The sequence below is a fragment of the Zerene cesonia genome, chromosome 20 (assembly GCF_012273895.1).
Source record: "Zerene cesonia ecotype Mississippi chromosome 20, Zerene_cesonia_1.1, whole genome shotgun sequence".
Lineage (NCBI taxonomy): Eukaryota > Metazoa > Arthropoda > Insecta > Lepidoptera > Pieridae > Zerene > Zerene cesonia.
Genome location: NC_052121.1, coordinates 2,688,567 through 2,698,552, shown reverse-complemented (window position 1 = coordinate 2,698,552; position 9,986 = coordinate 2,688,567). Strand labels below are relative to the sequence as shown.

Sequence of the window (9,986 nt, the reverse complement as noted above, 5' to 3'; positions counted from 1 at the left end):
AAACATTATATTTATTTCAATTTATAGTGTATTGAAGCAATACAGATATGCAATTTGTACAAAAGGTCGTCCTGATCTATAATAGTATTATAAATTAGGTAGGCACCAATGAAGAAATCATGAACATTCTCTCAAAAGTGGCAAAGGCTATTTTCATCCCAGGTCACCCCAAGGAATAAATATTTATACACAAAATGAGCGTTATAAAACTATATATACAATTTGTATATGTTTGGTACCTAAGAATATAGAATAAATATATAAAGAATAAATAGAATAAGAATTTGAAATCAATTCATACTCCACGAATTCAGGGCGATAATAATAAAGCATCATTTGGGATTTTTCAATAAGAATTCACATTTATTTTTAACAAAACAGTTCATGTACAAGTACACACCTAAAACTAATTCAATCACTTAAAATTAATAAATGCATTAATCCTATCACGCGATATCCATGGCTACATTTTAGACAAGTATCAAAAATTGTTTTTTTTCTAGTGATGGCGATTTCTTCGTAGTAAGGGCAACAGCATGTTCGCTAGGCGATATTTCAATCTGAAAATAAATTCGTTTTATTAACAACAGGTGATGATGGATGGCGGATGTTGGGACTAACATGGATTCTCTTGTTTATTCTGTCATAGATCTTAGACAAAAGAGATATCAAGATGTCAACAAATAATAAAAAAAGTTGACAAATTACGAAGTAGGTGAGTACTAAAGGATTAAAAATGAGCATAATATTAAAAGATTTTAGATAAAATTATTGATCGAAAATGATTGATGATTGCTCGATAAAAATACAAAAGTTTTACCTTTGATTTTTTTCTTTCTTTCGTAAGCTTGCATCCTTCTTCTGGCCCTTCACATCGGAGTTGAGAGAAACATCACTGAGCGGTGACTCTGGCGTAGACTCCTCAGGTTTGTTAGCTTGTGGCTTATTTTCATCAGGTTTTGGACTCGGAGGACTGTACAAAGGCGACTGAGGTTTATGAATTTCGTTAAAGTCCTCAATATCAAGAAGGTCGCTTATATCTAAATCAGACGCGGCGGCGAGTAGAGATTCAGCAGGGGCGATCGCGATAACGACTCCATCGATGTTTAAGCGATAGTTCTCGGTGCCGTTTTGCCTTTGATCGTAATGTTTATCATTGGCTTGTTTTTCGTTGCAGTCTGGCGCGGGCGCGGCGGCGGCTAGCACGAGGAGCGCCGACAGCACGGCCACTTCGCAGACGACCCTCTTGTAGTTGACCATCGCGGAAGGTGTCTGTAGGTGAACTGAGCCGCGTCAGATTGCGGGACCCGCTTTGTGGCCGCTCTCTACTGCATCTTTTATTTATTTACAGAGATAGCGGTACAGACACCGGCACCGGAGCAATCCTAACGAAACACCCGTTCCTAAACTAGAAATAATAGCAACAGGTACAATCACTTAATTTTGAAAGGGCTTTCTTCAACCGCCTTGTAATTGTTTATAGATATTATTGAACATAAGATATTCCTTTGGTAACTATATTGACTATTTGCCTATTCTATAGACAAAGCATTGGAGAGCAACTAGTATTCTTAAGAAACTACGAACACCAATAAAAGGTAAATAAGCCCTGGATAGTTAAAACATCGATTTTACATTTCAATTTTATGAACTTTTTGATATTAGTGAACTTAATGAACTAACTATAAGGATGTTCAATCGAAAACAATATTTTGTTCATACACTTACTTATACATATATTATACCTTTATTCATTCTAAATGAAAGCTCCAAAGCCTTGGACTAAATCGTAAATATTTAGGTCAATTAATTTGGATAGTTTGCTGGCACTTGGCACAGATAGCTGGTGAACCTGTCTCGATGCGCTTGCGCAGCGGCTAACAGTACCGAGCCGATCAACGGTACACGTCTTGTTTGTCATCGCATCATTGCTGTTTACTAGTTTACAGTAACTTTAATTGACGAGAATGTGTTTAAAAGGGATGACCGTACAAACTGGATAAAGTGTATGATCCATACTTCTAGATAGAAGATTAGGCGATATGCACGGATTAACCGTGACGTGAATGATGACAAGAACCAAAACATTTAATATCACCTTGAATACATATCACGCAATATGTCCAATTTAAACGCTAATTTTTATTAATTATCATTTCTAAAGGTAATAGTACCACACGTAAAATATTATTATACTAGTAATTGGCCTTCAGTCGAAAATATTTAGGTACCTACTGATGTAATTGTTAATTATTTTAAGCCTTATAATGAGGAGTCTTGGAACCAGAATAAAATTAAAATATAACAATATTGTAAATGTGAAAGTAACTCAGTATGTCTGTTTCTTCTTCAGGTCTAAACCACGGAACCAATTAGGATAAATTTTGGTACAAGCGTAATTTATGATCTGAGAAAGAACTTTAGATAATATTTATTCCGGAAATCCCACTAGGACGGAACGAGTGTGGGGTCACCCCGGGACTATCCATCTTTTCCTTTAACACGCGAGTGGAAACCTAGTACTGTAAACAAATGCATTTATGTATCAAGCATAGAACTTAAGAATCATCTGGAACAATATGAAACAACGCTAAAAACAGCTGTGTTTTTACGATCCGTTGTGACAAACAGGACCGAGTGACCGACATCGCGGTATTTGCATATTTATGCTTTCAGAGCGCTCACCTTTCTAAAGCTAAAGATTATACAGTTGTACCATATATAAGTATATTGTAGGTAAACAAATTAACATATTTTTATAGAACTCTCGACTCGACTTAGTTATTCTTATAATGAACTATAATCTATACTAATATTATAAAGCTGAAGAGTTTATTTGTTTGTTTGAATGCAAATGTTATTTCGGGAACTACTCCGATTAGAAAAATTATTTCAGTGTTAGATAGCCCATTTATTGAGGAAGGCTATAGGCTAAATATGTACCACAAGCGAAGCCGGGGCGGACGGCGGACCGCTAGTGATAAATGTTTATGTATCAAGAGCTACTATTTATTACATGTCGTCGATTAGGTACTATCGATTCGAGTTTTAATTCAGGACATGACATTTCAAGTTACTTTTTATACATTCAATTAAGCCTGTTTGACGAAACTCATATATCCGTTACAGCTTTATTTCAATAATTAAATAATATCGTTCGCGAAAGAACCGTTAATTGAAGTACCTTAGGTATGAAGATTGGATCGAAACATTAATTAAGTACTATTGAATTCGAGATTTTTATTTAATTAGTTCGACGATGTTGCAGTATCGGTAATAATATCTAGTTTCGATTACAAGAGCCCTTTGGTACTTTCTTTATGCAAGGAAATACTTTCAACTCTTTGAAACCATTGCGTTTTGAGGCGCGAAATAATCGAAAAGTAAAAACAATATTATTATTTCTAGTACAATAACTATGGATTGTCTACAAATTCATCTATTCTCTTGGTGATGAAAATAATCATCTACTACAAATTCAATACAAACGTTTACTTTTTCTTTTGATTTAACAAAATCGCTCAACTTACTTCGATGAAATTTATCACAGAGCTGATTGGGTCTGGATACGGTTTATAACACTATGCAGTTTAATGTAGAAACTTGGTCTTTGGAATGGTCTTATCGCAGTTGTGATGAGGTTGGGTAATTCATCAGCGCGTATATAGCTGACTAAAATAAAACAGTATATTAAAAATATAATTTTAATCCAAAATACCATTTGAGAATTTAGAAATTATACAAATTTATATCAATCATTAACTTGTCAATAATATCTTAACACAACCTATACCATACGTATTTAACATTTCTTTTTTAACTGACAATCAATTTAAAAATTCACATTGTTTATTATATTATAAACATTATAACATTTAACTAAAAACATAATAAGGAAACATACAACTTAATATGACAAAATAGAAATTAAAGAATATCTATCGCAAAAAATTGTAACAACTCTAATAATAAGGCACTCTTCTAAGGAAGACTGAATAGAAGACATGTGATTATAAATATCAAAGAATATCGCACATTTACTGTATTATTATGTAGAAACAAAATCTATTAAACATAAATATATATATTTTCTTAATAATCTTCCTAAGTGTAAAGACTTAATAGAAAATCAGTCGCTATAATATCTACTTTAATTCTAACTATGCTATATACATATAGTCTTATTCATTAAAATAGCCCATAGAAGGTTTAAAACACAATCATAATTAATGTGTTTAAATGTCTGTATAGTTAACATATTTTATGTGTTTGTATAAATAATAATTATTCAAGGTAAGGTTGATTTTTTGCCCGGTATGACATAAAAAAAGTACAGTAAGTTAAGCTATTTTCTGTACTTGATTACTTAATTACAAAATAAATAAATTTTTCTATGAATCTTGCAACATTCTTCTATGTAGTTAAAATTTTATATCTTATTACGTAGCTATCGTTAGTACTCATAATATCAATTTAAACAACATATTTTAAAATCCTTATAATTTTAACCCCTATATCTACACGATATATTCAACGACGTAAAGGCACTAATTTTTGTTTTTCAGATCAACGTAACAATTTTTTTTGTATTGTTTTTTATACATAACTTTTTTTTATATATAATAGATACAAAATTAATGCATTTAGAGCAGCAATAAGCTTTATAATGTTAAGCCAATATCAACCTTACCACACAATATTAAAGCTAATAAATGCGCAATTTAACACTTCGTTAACAAGACAGTTATTGTCTAATATCTTTTAAAAATAAACAAAAACTCCAAATATCAATCTTAGGCAATCAATAACATTAACAATCAAATTTTTAATTTACACAAACCTCAAATATACCACTTTATAAAACTCCATTAAATTTTCAACTGAGTCCAAAAACCATGTAATATCACAGACAATAATATATTGTCATACCATGTTTTTATGAACCTTAAGAAATCAATTATCTAAAACAAAAATACCTAAAATATCTGGAGAAAAATAAACTTTGACTAAGTAAACTATGATATGACCAATGAGTTGTTGGTAAAACTAAACTAAACCAATACATATTAAAATAATAGAATATTTGATACAAATTTTTCCATGTAGTACTGTGTGTTTTATATGAGTTTATTTTTTTTTACTATTATATTGCAAATACAATCTAGATATAAATTGACCACATAATATAGCAGTTACTTATCATACAAATTATTGAAATCAATTAAACTTTTCAACTGCAGTTTTTCATTACTTGAGATTAAGACCACTCATGAGATTAAAAATATTTTCATAGGAAGCTTATGTTAGTTTCTTAAATTATAATAGCAACTATGTAAAAAAACAACTTAATTATTCTAATCTTAAAATATTTTGTTTCAATTACTGGTTATAAAATTTCTTTTTGTTTTAAACTTCCACAAGATACGGCATTTGAGTTATCGAGAGACAAACACTGTATATTCAAAAAAACTTTTTGATGTATAGACTTAACTATTTCATCTAAACTAATTTAATCTATGAAGGTCTATCATTGTTGGTTTAGTCACATACATATATTATCAACCTTACCCCATAAATATTAGGGTTCATATTGGACTATTTCACTCGCTTTTCTTTAAACTCTTCACTCTTCTTTACAAATCTCATACTTGTCCGTGAATTTGTTTGCTATGATTTTCAACATGTGTTCATAGAAACCATCGCCATATCGCAGTCGGTATAAAGAAGTATCCAAATATCTCTGAACGGTAGAAGCACAGAGTAATGAAGGGCCTCCACTGCAGAGGTCACGGGAGGCATTGCACAGAGTAATCGCTTGACTCCATATGCGATTGCTCACTGAAAAAAATAATAATACAAGATGGACTTTTTTTTAAAACTGTTATTTCACTGCCATATTGCTACAAATCCTTGAGAGAAACAAAGAAAGGAAAGACATTTATTTCACGAGTTGGCGTGACACAGAAATAAAAAACCATAGAGAAGATATATACAAAAAACAACCATCAAAAAAAACATTAATTCTACACATCTTCTCTTTAACTAAATAAAAGATCATGATGCGGGTTTCTATCCAGCGTCCTCCCAACCAACCAACATTATAGATTATAGAAACGGCAACAAATTGCAGATCAAAAAGAAATCATATCATAAATCACTATTGAATATCAACTACTAATTTTGTACAAATAAGCTAAAGATCAAATGAAAAAAAAAATGGTCAAGATACTGAGATACACGAGATACAGCCTAGTGACAGGCGGACAGCGAGGTCTAAATAGCAGGGTACCATTTACCCTTTGCGTACGGATCCTTAATAAAAACGCATAAACTTACAAAAATGCTGCATCTCCACATCGCAATGTTGCACCAACTGCGCAATAGACGCCGTACCGTCGACTATTGGTATATTATTTCCGCTGACTACCAGTGAGTTACCATGTGTCACACTGGATAGTGTATTTTCTACTTCTTCTTGCAGAGACTAAAAAAAATAATAATTTTACACGTTTTATAAGAAATTATCTATCTTAAAAAAAATCAGGAGAATAGTTTTTAGGCTAAGCTCTTTTATATGGGAGGTATTTCTCTATAGTATTTTATCTCCTTTTGAGGGAAGCAATAAACACATTCAATACTGACAGAGCCACTAGTGTCACCCCAGCATTACTATTTACCCATCCTGAGTTCAGTTAATAAAATTCTTCGAATTTAATTTGTCCTAAATATTTTTTATTATTATAAATTGGTAAAATTAACAAAACAATTAAATCACATTACTGTTAAATAATTGCTATAATATTTAGTATCATATTTGTTACCTCTTCATTACAACTATTTGATACTTTCTTCAAGTGATTCTTCATAACATGAAATCTGTAGTGAGTTGGAATATGCTGAAAAAAAGAGTTCAATACATAAAATACATATAGAGGTTATAAGTTTAACAAATATGTTATAATATATATTATAATACATTTATAAGTTTAACAAACGTAGCATCTATAATGATGCTCTATAAGTAACTTTGTCTATTTTTAGCAGGTCTAAAAAATTTCTATGTATAAGTATTTTTAACAATTTTTAGATATCAAAAACTAGTTTTGGTTGTCTATTATTGACATATTGAGAGCAATCTAGTCAAAACTTAAATAAAATAAGAGGTGGCCCAGTGATTGAAATTCTACCATTAATTATAAACAAAAGAGTAGATAATACTCTTGTGTGAATGCATTGCAGTGCATTAAATGTTATTTTTAATTGATTTAATGTCTTAATTATGTATATCTGCCTAATCTTAGTTCAGCCCTTGGTGTAATTTTTGTAAATGGAATACAACAATTTGCTTCACATAGATTAAAATAAACAGATAAGATATTTGTTTATATGCATTAACCTAATAAACTCTGCAACTTCGTAACTGATTTTGAAAATCCGTACCAACAAATGGGTATTATTTCTGAGTCTATATATGACAGTCTATATATTTCTTTTTATCCTAAATCAAATGTATCAACTTATATAATTTGGTCACAAATTCTTAATTTACCTTAGTATCTGCCATCATTAATATCTGGTGTACATGTGGCTGGTCAGTGGTATCGGGAGACAATCTATTCAAGCAATCTGGGTACATTTCCGACAATACCACAGCATCTTCGCCGCCAAGCTTGGTATTACTTAGCTCGGATGCTGTAAGCTCATCTAACTTGTCGTAGATAGCTACTGCTACTCGCGGTTTTACATCTGAAACAGGTTATTTATCCACACCATTCAATTCGTACAATATCATATACACAGTTTGTTTATTTACTTGTCTTTCTTTTACATTGCAACAGAGTGTTTTCGTTAGATTTTTGTGTTTGGAGAGACTAAAGAGAACAGAGTATAAATAGACTACTTTTTACAGCCAGGACAGAGCAATAAAGCATCCCACTCTCTCTAGGAAATAATTTTCAAGAAACCCTGTGGGAAACAGCTAGTGTATTTACATATCAAAACATAACTATATACATATTGGTGGTTTGATAAATAAATGAACAAATGTATTTATAGATTTGTATACATAAACTTATAAGAGTATGTAATAAAATTCCTGCATTTTTTAACTGAAGGCTTTTTAAGAAAGTACCTAATGTGATGTCATAAGTGTTATCTAATGAAGAGATGGGAATATGGTGGTAAATTTCGAACATAAAAATAGCTAAATTTATATTACTTGGTATGAATTAAGTGAATTCAAATGATGTTGTTGGTATTGTAATATACTCACCTTAATACTAATTTTGCCAGCATGTAATACAATAAAACATTAGGTATTTGTGAATAATAAATGACACGAAGTAACTATAGTCTATTAATTAAAAAAAAAATGTACCATCAATGGGGAACTACGTAAAATCTGAATCCTTTATCGCAATACAAATTTTAGATGCTCAGAGATTTATCATATCAATTAATTAAAATCATATATAGATTTAAATAAAATATTGAGAGCAAAAATTTTTTACAATGAATTAAAGGATTAAATTAATTTAAGATTCAATATTTAAATCACTAAAAATAAATAAAAAATAATACCAAAAAACTCAGCAGCCACATGCACATCTGCATCTTCACACCAAGCTAGTATCATCTGCAGAGCCTGTACCATAGTACATTGAAGCCTGTAGAAGAAGGACCCTATTCTGATTGGTTGCTTCCTTTTGCATCCCTCGCATATCCATTGCACTCTGAAAATATTTTTCATTATAAAGCATTTAGTGTCTTCATAACAACAGGTTTGGGAATTGCTTTATGACAACCGACCCCAAGGTCTAAACTCCTGGACCATGACAGCTCTTACAGAAATACATATAAATAAATGAGTAGATAGACATAACATGCATATATGTATACAAGGATTTGTATGAGAAATATAAAACAAACCTGTCCACTACTCTTGCAGATTTACACATCACTTTACACGTTGGTTTGTTTTCCAGGCATAGTATGGTTTTGGGAAGTAAGCCAAATGTTTGTAACCGCTCAATTAATTGTATCTCTGTATTCTTTTCACCACTGACAAAATGTTTGTATAGTGAAAGATTGCTGCAGTTCAAAAGTTAAAAGTTAAAACATAAATCATTACACTTAAATGAATATAATACAAATTATGTTGTTAATGCATACCACTGTCCCACACAAAATGGAAAAGAAACATCTTTTGATGAATTTGAAATATCATACGTTGTTGAATCTGGTTCCATTTTGAACATCGCTTCTAGTAATATATTTAAAACATATTTCGTTCGAATAAAATGTTATCACAGGGAACAAATGACTTCTTATGCCTATGTTAATTATATATTAAGATAAGTTGATTAAAACACTACTTATTATAACATGAGAGAGTAGTCAAGTGAATTGTATAGAATAAAGATACACTTTAAACCATAACAAGCAATTCAAAATTAAAATCAAGTTTTAATCTAATTTTGTACATTTTTCTTTATCGCAATGTCAAAAGTGGTTAAAAAATAGATTACATATTTTGATCTACTGCTTCTGACAAGTTGACGTTTGTGTGGAAATTGGAAATTGGAGAACGAAAACCAATGAAAATTATAAATAGAAACACTTGGATCTGACATTTATGGTGCGTTTACACATTTGTGTTCGGTATTCCTTTTGTGACTCGACGATTTATTTTATTTTGTAATTGCGGGCAACTGATACACAGATTAACATTTGCAGATATAAGGCCATATTTATCTACTCTTTGACAGGGCCACAGCAAATGCGATATTCGCTAAAGGAAAGGATTTTCCACGAGAGCAAAGGAGAAATTAATAATAGTATTAAAATGAAATCTTTTTAACTATTCAATAAAAAAATAATAACTTCCCGAAATGCTAGAATTTAACACTGTGACCGAAGACATGTATAGTCTATGTACCGATCCGTCATCGGACTGCCGACTGCCAAAGCCCAAAATCCAAATGTCA

The 9,986-nt window shown here is 31.0% G+C and overlaps 2 protein-coding genes across 3 annotated transcripts in view; both read right to left on the bottom strand.

The window, feature by feature from the left end:
- LOC119835136 overlaps positions 1-1,346 on the bottom strand; it is a 2,513-nt gene extending 1,167 nt beyond the window's left edge. Inside the window, exons 1-2 of one of the 2 annotated variants that reach the window (XM_038359795.1) lie at positions 821-1,346; positions 492-560 (exon numbers count right to left, since the gene is read on the bottom strand). In XM_038359795.1, coding sequence (XP_038215723.1) covers positions 500-560; positions 821-1,260 — 501 coding nt within the window. In that variant the 5' untranslated portion in view covers positions 1,261-1,346 and the 3' untranslated portion in view covers positions 492-499. Of the gene's footprint in view, positions 1-335; positions 561-820 lie in introns of those variants that run through there. The other variant, XM_038359794.1, reaches the window with a different exon arrangement.
- A 3,980-nt stretch (positions 1,347-5,326) lies between these two features.
- Positions 5,327-9,836, bottom strand: LOC119835226. The gene is made up of 7 exons (XM_038359930.1): positions 9,172-9,836; positions 8,929-9,090; positions 8,581-8,732; positions 7,550-7,746; positions 6,822-6,896; positions 6,337-6,484; positions 5,327-5,838 (listed from the first exon to the last, which is right to left on the bottom strand). Exons 1-7 carry the CDS (start codon positions 9,255-9,257, stop codon positions 5,624-5,626), a joined length of 1,035 nt encoding a protein of 344 aa, XP_038215858.1. The 5' UTR covers positions 9,258-9,836; the 3' UTR covers positions 5,327-5,623.
- Between the last annotated feature and the right edge of the window lie 150 nt (positions 9,837-9,986).